Genomic DNA, 15,191 nt, shown 5'->3' with positions numbered 1-15,191 from the left:
CTTCATGTGTTTGTGACAACAACAAGACCATGCAGTATTAACAACACAAAACACAACATTAAATATGATACAACGGAGTTGAACTGTTAAAAATTACCACTAATTTTAATTTTTTTCTTGCAACACTATCACATTCCCATGAAAAAAGTAACTACATGTGAATCCATGTTATATTAGAAACTTGTAAAGTCGTCAATTTTACTCAGATCCAAACAATACTTTGTAACAGAGCAGGGCAGATGGATAACAGTGTAACACTGATACTCTTACAATGTCTTTTATCTGTTTCTTTATGTAGAAACTCACATTAAAGTTCTATTACCCGTGATTCGTACAGTTTAGTGATATATTTTTATATACAAAACATTATCAGAGATGACAGAACAGACACATAGAGGAGACAGCTTTTTTCCAAGTGTCAACATCACATGTAAATAATAAAGAGAAATAATATGAAGCAGAGTAATTTGCTGCCTTTGCAGTCAAGAAATGCTTGACTTATTAATGTCTATCTAAATAAAGATGGCATCATCCTGGTTGGATAAGATGGCAGATTTCAGCATACTCTTGCTGTGACTATGAATTAGGTCACAAAAAAGCAAGATCTTCTATATGACACCATGCATGCAACTGATTGCACTGTGTACTGTCACTCCAACGGCACTGAACGTAAAAAAAGACATACAAATAGAGCAGACTGAAGTTTATAATTATGGGAAAGCCCCTCGTCTTGTTCCCAGGCCTCCTTCCTCCATTTCCTCCTCTGAGTAAGAGCTGTAATTCCCTGTGACTCCTCCCATGTGCCGTGTGAAGGCCGCAGAGCTCAAAGACCCGCTGCTCAAGACCTGTATCTCCTCTTTGTCCTCTTCATCCTCATCTTCTATCTCCTCTTCATCATCAAGGCTGTGAGAGCCCCCGCGAGACTTAATGCTCTGCGTATCAATCCCAGTTGAGTCTGTGTCAGTCAGAGATGGAGCCACCTGTTCCTTCGCTTTGCGGCTTCTCTTCCACTTCATGCGCCTGTTCTGGAACCAGATCTTGACCTAAAATTACAGAAATCACAATGGTGAGGACCAATATGCTCAGTGTTGCTTCAGTAAAATGATTTCCTGTTTGCACCATTTCGATAGGTTCTCACCTGAGTCTCTGTCAGCATGAGAGAAGTGGCCACTTCAAAGCGCTTAGGCCTGGATAGATATTTGTTGAGCTTGAACTGGTTTTCCAGTTCCAGCAGCTGCTGGCTGGTAAAAGCCGTCCGGGGCCGCCGACACTTTCCCAACAGACCTGCCTGAACTGGAGCTGAAGCGGAAACACAGAGGGCGGAAAGAAAGATTAGCTACTTTATTTGCAATTAGATTATTCTCACTTTCAAGATGTTCGTGTTGGCCTTGAGAAGAAAAATCAATTCAGACAAAATAGAAAATCTCAGAGTTTTGATCCATGTCATTGCCTAAATGTCACAGGCCAAGCTGCCAGTACATCTGAGTGTCTCTTTGTTATCATTTATTGTCATGATGAGAGGTTGTGGTAGGGCCGGGGGTGCTTTGCAGAGGTAATAAACCATCACATAGGTCCATTACCTTAATGAAAACACCATAAATGTTGTCAATTGATTGAATGGTAGGTCTATTTCAGGTGTTACCTTTGCCGAAGATACTGCATGTTATTTTTATTAGGCAAATTGTCCTTAAGTGACAGCATCTCAATGTCACCAGTCTTTAACCAGTGCAGTGCATTGGTTTCTTTCTTTTCATCAAAAGACATTTTAGCAGAAGAAGTGAATAAAAAGTGTTTATCACTGGATGATTGAATACTGAAATCTTGTTGGCTTTAGTAACTTCTTACACACAAGAATTATAACAAAATAATAACCTGTGGGTGAAATGTATATTTCAGTCATTTTTCGGTCTATAATGGAATAATCTTGATATAGCCTGACCAAGGAAAAGTTCTTTTTGTTAACTTTTAAATACAATACACAGTGCTCATTTTTTTTTAAACAAATAAATTATTATCTTATTACTGTTATTATTTTTTAATAACCACCATATCGAACTTGTTTGCTATTGATACTGTTACTAGGATCATCCATAAAGTCATCAGTAATAAAAACTAACACAAAGATAAGAACATCTACCTTCATCAACACAGGAAACTTTAAATCTAATACTTGTGGATCCACCGCCACATGTTGAAACTCATACATTCAACAAGAAAAAAGGCGCATAAGTGGAGCAGTGTGATTCTGGTGAATAATAAATAACCTTACCAGTATATTCTCCGAGTCTGGGCATCATGATCCCGGCTCTGATCCAGGGCTCCAGCGGGAGCGCTCCGGTCATCGAGGCCCCCTTCAGCTGCTCGGGGTACGGCTGGACCAGCTGCGTAAAGTTTGGGTACATGAAGCCGGGGTGCTGGCCTCCGAGGGCCGTCAGCGGGTACATGGAGCCCGGGTGCATCCCGATCAGCCCCACTTGGTGCAGGGCCGTGAACCCCGCGTGGGGCAGGTTGAAGAGGTGGGACTTGGACAGGACCTGCTGCGCCGGAGGGCAGTTTGCGGGGCTCCGATGCGGGGAGGGCGGCTCCGAGCCGCGGGGGGACTCCGGACTGTCTGCGGGGCTCCTGCTGAAGTACAACCCGGGGGACGCACCGTCTCTGTCCGTCCTCTGCTCCGCTTCGTGCGCCAGCAGCGCATCAATCCGAAAGTTTTTGGATTTCTCCATTGAAGCGGTCATTTTTTTTGTGGAAGCAGAAAGCGCGCGCTCAGCAGCCGTGACGCGTGAAGCAGGCCTCTGGTTGTTTATCGAACTTTAGAGGCAAAACTTTTCCTCTCCGCCTTCACTGTGAGCTCAGGCACGTAACGCAGATCGCAGTTTTAAAAAACACTCTGTGGTCCACTCCACACACACCCTGCGCGTATCTTCACTTCTCCCATTGACGGGAAAATTTACGCGCACCCATAAAGTGCGCTGAACTGTGATTGGCCAGAGGCAGCAGGGGCAGGGCACTCATAAAGTCTTCAACACCTTTTATTTCAGGCCTCTTCAGCTGCAGGAAATATAATCGAACTCTTCTGAAAGAGACTGAATTCATATACAGACGATTTCTTTCTTTCTTTCTTTCTTTCTTTGTGGATTGTCTATTGTACCTTATCTTCATATTGTTTCTTCTTCTTTCTACCTTTCCTTCTGTCACGTGCATGAGCTTACACACGCACTATGTATTCGTGTGAAGTTACTTAAAGTATTAGTCCCGCTTTGGTTTCATTTGATTCGATTTTCCTTTATAAATTGCTGCATTATATTGAAAACTCAGTTTCCTGGCTATAAAAGAGAGAAAATGTAATAGGAAGGAATAAACTGCTTGAAATGCAAATAGTACGAGACAAGTGAATTTCAATAGAAATTGCATCCCCATTCTCAAGCAGCACATTATTACACGGTGCAAATTATATTTAAGTGCACGCAAACATACACTATGGACTTTACGTCTGGTTTGTGAGATACACAAACACCCTTAAAAACTATATTGCTGAAATTGTTGTAATCACACTCTGAGGTGATGGTGAAATCAATCATTTTACAGCTAACTTCATGAAACTTTATTGCCTGTTCAGGTTTACAGAAACCCAACTGCTGTTATCAGTTGCCGCTATGATTACTGGCCATCACCCACACTATGGGGCAGATAAAAGGGCAGTAAAGTTACAGAAAGCAAACTTATTTTCTCTCCTTTACAGGCTCAGGCCACATACACTGAATATGCGAGACAAAACTGTATCTTGAATTGTTTGATCTCACACATTGTGCACACAATTGAAAGCTTATAAAAGGCGACCAGGTGGTCAACTTCAGTTGGTCTGAGCATCACAGCTACTTTTGAATGAACTATAAATTTAGTGATGTGGTTCCTCAACAGAAAAAGAAAAAAAAGAAACCCTCAGTTGAGGTCTGGAGATGACTAATTAAATTTCACTTAAAGTGTTCCTTGCTACAGTTACGGAAGGTTATTTCCTGCTGGATGGGGACTGATAAGAGACAGACAGACCTGGGAAAACAAACTGCTCTCATGTCAAAGACAAACACACCAAACACCTGCTGAACAGCCTGACGTAGCCTGCAAACTCAACAAGCCCAGTCTGAAGGTAACACCGAGCTGTGTGTGTGTGTGTGTGTGTGTGTGTGTGTGTGTGTGTGTGTGTGTGTGTGTGTGTGTGTGTGTGTGTGCCGGCATGTGGCACATACACAGCAAGTTATGTCTATTCTTACAACACATGGAGAAAAAGCTTTAAACTTCATGCATTTTTTTTAGGATTATTTTGTTATTTTGGCCTCCGGTTTAAAAAGTAGTGAAAACACCAGATTTCATGACATTTTCAAATGTTCTAGAATTTTTTCTTAATATTTTAGTTTATTTTCTGGAGCTCTGAATCGTTTCATGCTATTTTACACTGTAGATTGTAGAATCTTTAGTGTTTTTTTTCCACAATCAGTATCACTTTTCTCTTTAGATGCACTGTGCTACAGGATTGTGAATCTCAGAGAGCATGTGCTTTTCTAACAAGCTCCTTTTATACTCAGTTTTACTGCTGACCTGCTGACAAATCAAATGTTTAATTGTCAAAGGCTTCAGTTACTTATTTACCCTTTGATCACTTCTGTTTAAAGTTTATTGATGTGTGTTGCTATCAACAATTCTAAATATCTTCCCAGAAGGGGCATGACGTCTTGATGATTTTGTTTGTGTCTGGAATGAAACGTGGCCTCATTAGATTCACTCATTATTGCAAATTCTTATTAACTTGTACGCCATGCCAGTAGTTTTTGGGAAGGGAGGTTGTAAAATCTGGATTTTGTGATAAATCACATGAAAAATGAATTCTTGATGATGTGACCTGCATGAGATCAAAATGCTCAAACGGTAGAGTTTTTAATAAAACAGAGATCTTTTGAATAAAGTCCACCTGGTGGAACCAGCCGCCATTTCCAATCAGTTACAGTGAGGACTGGTTTACAACGTGTTAATGCTGACACAACTCATAGTTTTAGATGCGATATTAATGCAATGTGCCACATAAATTAAACTGAATTTAATTCTTCTCTCATTCCTCCCTTATAATCAAAAGGAGCTGCTATCAAATAAATGGTTCACGTGCTACAGTATTATATGAGACTAAAGTTGTAAAACCCCATGGTAAAAAAAATTAATACTCATTGATCATTGTTCAGAAGACAGGCAACAAAGGGTATATACCACCTAATAATAAAGTTTGAACAACGTGTCATGATATCCTGTCACAAATATCACACCATTTGAGATAAGGGTCTGTGGCTATCAGGGCAGCAGCGTTTGAAATTTAACACCACTAACAGTGTTAGGTCATATAATGGAATTGTAATTTACGGTCATGATTGCGAGTCTAATAACCCTTAACAAAAGAGTCTTTGTGTTCATATAATCCATCCACATTGCGTTTATCGATTTACAAATAAATGGCAGTCATCATCTGATACTTTGCAGAGAGATATGCTCTCGCCCCGAGGATGAAGTGATCAGGTGAATGAGGACAACCAAGTCTGGATTCAGGCTGTTTTTAAATCTACAACTGTTCAGTGAAATTTGAGAAACATGTTTACTGAGTAAAAGCTGTTAAAAGATTATGCTGTAGCCACAAAAGAGCAGGATCAGTCTTTATTTAGTCCATTTCAACTCATTTAAATGAGTTATTGAATCTTTGCTTTGTTTGTTTGGTGTATATTTTCCTCCCAGCAGGATGAATGTGTGTGTTGTGCTTTAACATATTCCATTAGATGAGCTTTAGAAATTCATGCATCTTTGTCTTTATTTTCATTTCCATTTTCAATTTTGCCTTCTTAATTTACGATAGTGAATAATACTCATGTTTTATAATTTTTCTTGTCTGCACTGACTGAGTGTTGTTGAGTTTCATTTTGAATATATGTAAAATAAGTTCCAAAATATGATGGAGATCTGAATTCAACCTCCCGGTCAACATTTTAAATATGGTCTCAGTGTGTATGTTACAACTTTTTATCAGTGTAACAACTGGAAATATTTTCTAAACCCCCCCCCCCCCCGCCCACACACACACACACACACACACACACACACACACACACACACACACACACACACACACACACACACACCCTAACAAGGGTAACAATACTGACAAGACGAAGCCAAAAAGAGGACAACTGAGCAGTCTCTTCACCCTCAGCTGTAAAGGAACCATTCATGTTGCTTCTTTTCATGCTGAAATGTAAATGAGGGCAACCCAAAGAGAAATTTTGTTGGGCCTCCGTAGTTAAGTGGTGAAAAGGTTTGACTGCTCTTGAGAGAAGTGGAGTTAAAAACCAAAGTAATGTCATTTTTGAAGAATCTTGTGAAGTGCAGAAGTAATTCTGAAAAAAAAAAAAAAAAAAAACATTTGGCATTTTGAAGAATTTACAAGACATGATTAGCACTAGTTGTCAAAAATATATTTCTAAAAGATTCTGGATGACGATGATAATTCAGTATTTCAGTTAATTATCATCCTTGTTAGCCAATGCATCTGTTAGTTCGACAAAACCAAATATATCCAAGGCCAGTTTGTCTCAGATGACTGCAGATTTCAGTAAAACCCTTCAGCAGATCGTGGAAACACAGATGAAGAGGACGAGTGTGGTCCTAAAGAATCCAAGCAGACAATAGATGAGGAGAAAAAAAAAATCTAAAAAAAAAATCCCAAAAGACCAAGAATAATAAAGCCTGTTGTTCCCCTGCTGTCTGTGTCCTATTGTGGCATCTGGTTTAATATCTGCTTTTTGGTTTCTATTGTGTCTATTGTCATTGGCCAGTTTTGGTCTGACTGACCTAATGGACCGCGGGGGAATAGAACACTTCCTGGTGGAGCAGGGGTGGCTGTTCAGGGTGCCAAGGTTCAACGTCGTTCAAAACGAGTTGATTAATGGCAGCCTTCACAAACCGAGACCGGGAGATAATGAGGAGGACAAGAGGGAGGGACGAAGGAGGAGGAGAGGGAGTCAGAGCCAGGGGAGGTGGGAGGGGCGCGGAGGGAAGAGATTGGATGATTATTACTTAGCACAGTAAACGGTGAGATGACAGGGCAATGGAGAGCGGGCCTCGGGATGGGAGCAGAGCAGAGGAGGCGCGCAGCTAATTAGTCCTAAACGCAGGTCGATGAATGAGAGGAGGGGACAAACACACGTAGAGCTGGTTAACACACAAAGCCGGCGGAGTGATGGAGCGGCAGAGGAGTGGCTGCACAGAGTAGTTAAACATCTGTTGCTCTGTGGGATACCCAGGCCGCTCTGCAGGGTCAGGATCCCAAAATACACACGCCGAAACATTTAGCATAACACAAATCTAGACACAATCAACAGTAAGGCCTGATAGAAAAGTTAGTAAAACACAGATAAATTTATAGTATTACAAAAACAAGCCACAGTCCAGGAGGAGTGCAGTCAGACAATGTCAGTCAGAACAGATCAACAGCGAAACTGACTAAACCTGCCATTACCATCTTTGAAAGAAAGAAAAGATGACCGGTATTCAAGGAAAACAATGCTTCTTGTAGGTGAATATAAACAGGACAGATGCATCACCCTTTCTCATCATCTGCTGTTCCTCCTCCTCCTCCTCTTTTTTCATATGCATTTTTCCACGTCTAATACTCAATCTTCTCAGAGTGGAAGTTTCAATTAGCCTTGCGGTCCATGGACACTCCCACCAATCCATGTTTACAAGCTTTAATCAGATCAGTGTGTGAGTGTGTGTATGCACGCGTGTGTATGTGAAGTTTCAGGTTGGATGATGAGGTGGAAACACATCATTCTTTATCATCTCCTGGCCTGACACTGTCATGCCAGAGCTACACCTCACATTGTTTTCCTTCCCCCTCTCCTCTGGTTACTTACTTACCTGACAGATTCACCTTCATTGTTCAGTGAGGGAGATTAAAGGGGGTGGGTGGGGTTAGTCGGAGGCCTGCGACTCTGTAAATGAGTTTAGGTTGCAGGTTTGTGTTTGCATAGCTGCATGTGGGGGTTGTTGTAGTCTGTGTGCAAGTGTGTATTAAAATGGCCAACCTACATGGTGATATATGGGATGCATGGCATCAAGGCAATCTGGATAAAAGACGAGATGTGGGTCTCGCATCCTCATTTTAAATATTGGTGACATATAACTGAAACAAATGCACCCTTTTGCACAAACTATCTGGTGAATACAATGAAATCTGTCTCATTCAGACATTGCAGTGATTGTGCTGTTTTTCCATGTGTCCGTGTTCTGTAAATTTATTCCACTGAGGGTCAATCACAGCCGACTATGGGTGACTGCAGGGTGCGTCCTGAACAGGTCGCACAGGGAAAACAGTGAGACAGATAGCCACAAGCTCACAATCACACCTGTAGGCAATTTTATAGTCACAACTTCAAATGGACCGAAGAAACCCCATGGCGTCCTAACTCGACTTCAGTGTTACACAAACCTGATCAGAAAGGAAGATGTCCAGAAAATATCAGGAAGCAGTGCTTCATTTCATTCAGCTGTTATTTTCGTGTCAGCATGTGTTACAGTTTCAAACTGAGGAGATTTTCTCTAAGAGGCATGAGTAAAAACCACTGAAACACCTTGTAGCATTACTTTTGCAATGACAACATGAGTAACACCCAGACTTATGCTGTCTTTTTTTTTTTTTAAATAATAATAATGTCAGCATGAAAATATTAACAAAAACTGGTTTTCTTAGAGGATAGGGAAAAACAGTGAGGTTTTGATCAATAATGAAGAAAGAAAGTGAAGCAAGAAGGGTCTGAGGGGCCTTGATGGACAAAGCTGAATGATCCCCCCACCCACCCAACACACACACACAACACACACACACACACACACACACAAACACACACACACACACACACACACACACACACACGATATTTGGAGGTTAAAAGTGAGATTAGCTTGCTTTAATTGGTCATCTGAACACAGACGGGTCTGCCAGGCGTAGAGGAGGGGCTGTCACCGCTCTAAACTCAGGATCAGATTTAATTTGCCTAATTCATCCTTGGACTTACACATTATTACTTCTCTTATTATAGTTTTGTTTAACCTTCTGCTTGACCTTTTCCCCTTGCATGCTTTAATTTGTTCGATGGCCGTAAGCGCAGATGTTGCTTGTGTAATGGCATTGAACAGATGAGTGTAATTCAAAGCCGTAAGAACTACTTGATGAGGAATTACCTCAGTTATTTCACTCTCTACAGCCTCTGAATCATCCAACCCACGTATGTATTAAAATACGAAGCATTAGAGGTGTGAGGAATCATAACGTAAATGAGTGAAACAGTCGTAATAAGCCTGTAATGTTTGTTAATGAAATCAGCTGCAGAACTGCAGCCTTTCATTCATCTTTCTCCATCCAGAGCATTATCTAAAGCTGCCGCCTCAATCGTTACTTCACCAGAGAGCTGCTTACACAAGAGGCGCTTTCCCAAGGAAGAAGTCAGTTTTTTTTCATTTTGAAGTAAGGAGTATCTGTAATCAAGTACCAATTTTCTGGAGCTTGCAGGAAACTGATTTGACTCACAAAAAAGTAAAATTCATAAGATGCTGCTCTATCCAGCGTCACTCACATACCTGTCGCATCCTGAGCTATACCTGCACTCCCTGCCTTAATTCCAGCAAATGGCCACCTAATGATGTGTGTGCAGCTATTTCCTTATCCGTATCAGGCTCACAGCTGCGTGTGTTCACACGTACCTACGTGCTTCTGGCTAACAAACACAGATACACTGACACGACTTCTGTTGGCTCAATGAGTGACCTGACAGCAATGATTCATCACTTTTCCTGGTCAAACTTAGGAAGGCCGGTGTCGATATCGCAGAAATTGGACTCTGTGTTCTATTTATTCCTTCGCCAAGCAATGAAATGAATGAGTTAAACACACACGCAACTTTTTTTGAAGGTTAACCATTAATGAATAGCCAGTAACGCCGATGTTAGATGGTAATTTTGTGGCAAAATTAGTCAAACAACAGATTATTCTTCATTAAAATGAAATGAAATGAAATAGTAGCTTCTTGCTTCTCCCATGTTCAGATACCCACAGATGGTGCAGCTGAAGTACCGCCTCCCCCCTACTTTCAGTTCACACCAGCCCTCCTCCGTCCATTCTCGTCCATTGACGTGATAATGGCGACAAATTGATGAAGCCATTGAGTGCGCTGGTGACACGCGGGTGAGCGAGGACGCCAACTCTCCACCACCCAGTAACACTCATTAATCAGCTCGGGCCCGGCCTCGGTGCCTCCCTCCAGACTGCCTGACACGCTGCCACCAGCACTAATGTAATACTGTGTCCGTTCCCACCCCCGGCGGCGGGGGTCCCTCCCTGTCTGCTCCCAACTTTGAGCTCATCTTCTGCGTCGCTGGATTGCGCCGAGTCATCACGCCGACCGACATCCGTCACTGAAGTGAAGACACAAACAAAATCCCCATACCTTAAACAATCTTGAGTTTTAGAGAGAAAAACATCCCAGCAGCGATTAAAAATGACCAATAGGTTGTTCGGTTTGCTCATATATCAGCCTGGAAGAATAATGTGGGATGCAGTGAGAAAAAAATTGTGATAACAGCACAAAGGGAATGACCTTCAAAACTACACAGAGTTATTGGTCTGACCCGAAAGGTAAAGAAATTAATTTCCCCCCAAGTGACATATAGTCTGTTCCCCGTCTCAGTGACTGCTTTCATTTAAATCACCCCCATAGATTTATGTCAAAGTAAATCACCAGACTGGTGGCCGGCGTGTTGACGTCTACATCCTAAACTCCTCTGCTCAATAATGAAATCAGCCTTGACGCGGTGACGGCCCCGTTAACTAACATCAAGCGCGATTGATCAATGTTGCTTTAAAGCATAATTATAGCACAAAGGGAGCTACGCAGCGGCGCAGGGGTCATCACTTTGGTCCCTGGTTTGAGTCCAGGCTGAGCTTAAAGGTCTTTGTTTGGGAAGTTTAATATATGCGACACTAACTGGTGTCATTTCATAACAATGTTAAACTTATACAAATAACTTATCCATTTTGGTAGAAGTAGGCTACAAAAACATAAATTTTTGAATGAAATGTTTAATGACATTTGAAAGAAGAAAAGGTTAGTGGAAGGTGAAAAGGAGGCGGGGCTTTGCATGTTGAATTGGGATATTCATGGTTTTTTTGATGCTGAACTTTGATCTATTGACTCTTATTGATGGGTGGCAGTAAATCCATGGTTTAAAAAAGCTTGTGCTAATCATTCAGAGACATAAAAATGGACACCGCCTTGGTTTAATCTTATATACTTTCATTGAAGCTACATGGCAACTCCAAGGAGCAAACTGCTTGTGGGTTTGAGTTAGCACTATCGATCAGATGATTAGCAGACGTTCTCCATCACTTTTGCCAATACAGAAGGTTAAATTTACAAAATGAAAGGCCTCAAACTTGGGATTTTAATGAAATATTGGTTAAAATGTTGTATTATACAGAAAAAAAAACCCTTCGAAAAAACAATGTAATTGCCATTCAGGGAACATATGAACCTACATTTATTCAGACCAGTAAAAATACAGTGTCCTGCCCTATATAGCAACTACTCAAAACTGATCCGTGTGTTTTAGTACACACAAGTACGAGTGCATGGAGAAAATGAACTTTTTTTTACCAAATTCATGACGGAGAAAAATAGATTCTGGGTGGCTTTGGTTCATCAATCAAACATTTGGTTGAATATATCTTGATAAATTGATGATAAAATTAAAATGCAAACCAATTACGATCAACCTTGTGTGTCAAATGTGTCTGAAATACCTCAGATTAACATGTGATCCTGCTATTTGATTGTTTATTCAGTTGTCTTAAAAGAAACTGAAGGTTAATGTTTTTCCACCATGACATTTTATTAAACTAAGATACATTTACAATGTAGGGGTGAAAGCGTGACGAATGCTAGCATATTGTAATCCCATGCAGTGCCATGCTGGGAAGCCCTCCAGAATGCTTTAAACTTTTTACCATAGTTTTCATCAAAGTGTCATTTTAGAGATGTCTTTTCGCCTCACATGAAGCTCAAAACTGTTTCAACTATTTGTGCTTTGTGAGGCATCGCCTGAGATCGTGGTAACACTCAAAACAAGGTCGTGTGCGTCAACAGAAGTGTTCAGGGTAAAGGGGCTATTACTGTAAAACCTCTCCACGCTCGTTGGTATTGTGTAAGGTTAACCGCAGCAGCAAATTACCACAAAAAGGGATTATGCAGTTAATAATTCAATAACTTTCACAGGTCAAAGGACAAACTTCATTTTAATGTCAGGTTGAATATTACTTGTTCTGGCTCATCTTTCAACGGCCTTGTCTTTGGCTTCACACGAGACAAATTGGAGGATGTGCATCCTCCATAAAGGTAACTGCCCTATGATGATTACACCAACAGCTCCAACTCAGGAATATGTAACTCATGAGTAAAAGTAGAATTTCCAAAGAAAAACAGATGCATAAGACAAATCCTGACAAATAACTGATGACTGAAAGTCATACATGACTAGGGTAAAAGAGGGATAACCCATGGCTTTATAGCAGGATGCGGCTTTTCAGTCTGTCTTTAGTGGCCCTCTGTGGCTTTCACAAAATTAGATGTAAATCAGTGATTTATCACTTGTCTCACATTTTAAGATGTTAGATGTGGCGTGTCAACAAGCACATAGATCATATCCTATTTCACCAAACTGCTAAGAATTCGGGTGAAATTACGAAATGCATAAAATGGCAAAGACTGTGGACAAAAAAAAAATCAAGTGGCTGAAATTTCTCAAAGACTAAAACTATTTAAATGGCTTAAAACAATGTAAATGGTTAAAGAGCTCAAAGGTTCAAAACTGAAATGGGCAAAAGCCACAAAATGCTAAAAATATGATGAGGTCAAAAGGAAGCTGAAATGGATATTGACCAATTATTTAGCTAGATGGCGAAAAAAAGAAGAACTGAAATAATCATTTGATTCTTTAAAATAATCTATTGATTTTGTAACTTTGCCCACTTTGAAATGAACAGACTCTACTTTTTATGGTTACTGGTTACTATTTAAGGTTACTAAAATGCACCAAACACAAGCAATATAAGATTTCTAAAATGTTGTGTTTTTTATTGAGTGAAATAAGTATTTGACCCCCATCAACTCACTTTTGTATTCCACAGACTGAATGATGCCTATGTGGCACACGGCATTGCACCATCAACCAATTACCAATCCTCCTGATATAAGTGTCATATGTATCCTGCTCCTGGAATCAGTTTCTTACATTACAACTTTTGTAGCACTATGGGGTAAGACAGCTGTCGGGAGATGCCAGGGATATGATTGTAGACCTGCTCATGGCTGGAAAGGGTTATAAAACCATCAGCACAAGGCTTGGTGAGAAAGTGACAACCACTGGTGCCATTATTGGAAAGTGGAAGTCACACAAAACGACTATTAGCTGAACAAGTTTCTCTACCAAGTAGTACTATAATGTTTTTGTGGGGGTCGAATACTAATTTCACTCGATAAAATGCATAACATTTGATAACTTTAATGTTGTGTGTGTGTGTGTGTGTGTGTGTGTTTTTTTTTAAATTTTGTATTTCTTTTTTTCACATTTTCGACTGATACTCGAGAGCAGGGTTCACCCTGGACAGTTGCCAGTCTGTTGCAGGGCTGACACATATGGACAGACAATCATTGGCTCTCACATTCAGAAGACAACAACCACAGCCAAATACCAAGACAGTGGAAAACAAAAAATGTAAAACTTAAAAAAATCTTACAACTTCTTGAAATATCGATTTTGCTCCTCGCGCCTTGTCCCTCCACGAAGGTCCCTGAATTAATCCTCTAAATTTCCACCAATTAAATTAATTTTAGTCTTCGGTGTTGGATTTGACTGCCCTCTAGTGTCGTTGACGGAGATCTGCACATACGTGTGGACAGATTCCAGTGTAGTCTTGCATGATTTTACGTAATGATAAAGTCCATAACTTCACTGTACAATTCAAGTTATGCCTCCCAGCTGTGAAAGTGCGCTCAACTCGACGTCCAGGGACTCAACACCTGAAGAAACTACAGGTATGATACGATACACACACGAACTCAAAGTGAAGCTAAAGTTTTACTAGCTTGCTTAACTTGTCAGTAACCGGCCTGTTACTGCAGGTTACTTTATGTTTGGAGGGAATGAATGAACTCTGAACTCTTAAAAAATGTTGTGCATGGGCATACCTGAACACAATATACTGCTCCTCACTACAGCAGACTGAGTATACAATATAAATGTCAATACGGCCCCTGGTGCTGCTGCTGTACTGTAATATATACAACTGCACACCCCTGTTGAAATGCCAGATTTTCGTGATGTAAAAAAAAAAACAAAAAAAACAAGACAAATAATTTCAAAACTTTTTCCACCTTTAGTGTGATCTATAACCTTTATAACGCAATTGAAAAAAAACAAGCAGAAATCCTTCAGGGAGGTGAAGTAAAAATAAAGAGATAATGTGGTTGCCTAGGTGTGCACGCTCTTTTATAACTGGGGATGTGGCAAGTGTTCAGAATTAACCAATTACATTCAAACTCAGGTTAAGCTGGAGTCAGCACACACCTGTCACCAATTAAAGTGCCTCTGATCAACCTCAAATAAAGTTCAGCTGGTTCAGTAGGCTTCTGACATTTTTGTAGCTGCATCTTCCAGCACAGGCCATGGTCCGCAGAGAGCTTCCAAAGCATCAGAGGGATCTCATTATTCAAAGATTTCAGTCAGGTGAAGGCTACAGAAGAGTTTACAAGGGATTAAACAGACCATAGAACACAGTGAAGACCGTCATTATCAAGTGGAGAAAATAAGGCACAACAGTGACATTACCAAGAACGGGACATCTGTCCAAAATTGATGATAAGACAAGGAGAAAAGTTGTCAGGGAGGCTGCCAAGAGGCCAACAGCAACACTAAAGTAGCTGCAGGAATTTCTGGCAAGTACTGGCTGAGTCATACATGTGACAACAATCTCCCGTCTTCTTCATATGTCTGGGCTATGGGGTAGGGTGGCAAGACAGAAGACTTATTTTACAATGAAAAACATCCAAGCC

The 15,191-nt window shown here is 40.7% G+C and overlaps 1 protein-coding gene across 1 annotated transcript; it reads right to left on the bottom strand.

Annotated features, from left to right (window-relative positions):
* Nucleotides 1–710: 710 nt before the first annotated feature.
* Nucleotides 711–2,723, bottom strand: LOC115403442 (motor neuron and pancreas homeobox protein 1-like). Its single transcript, XM_030112337.1, has 3 exons — nucleotides 2,270–2,723; nucleotides 1,139–1,299; nucleotides 711–1,043 (listed from the first exon to the last, which is right to left on the bottom strand). Exons 1-3 carry the CDS (start codon nucleotides 2,721–2,723, stop codon nucleotides 711–713), a joined length of 948 nt encoding a protein of 315 aa, XP_029968197.1.
* Nucleotides 2,724–15,191: the final 12,468 nt, after the last annotated feature.

Source organism: Salarias fasciatus, chromosome 16 (genome assembly GCF_902148845.1).
Source record: "Salarias fasciatus chromosome 16, fSalaFa1.1, whole genome shotgun sequence".
NCBI classification, from domain to species: Eukaryota; Metazoa; Chordata; class Actinopteri; order Blenniiformes; family Blenniidae; genus Salarias; species Salarias fasciatus.
The sequence above is the reverse complement of the archived record's forward strand: the minus strand, read 5'-3'. Positions and strand labels throughout refer to the sequence as shown.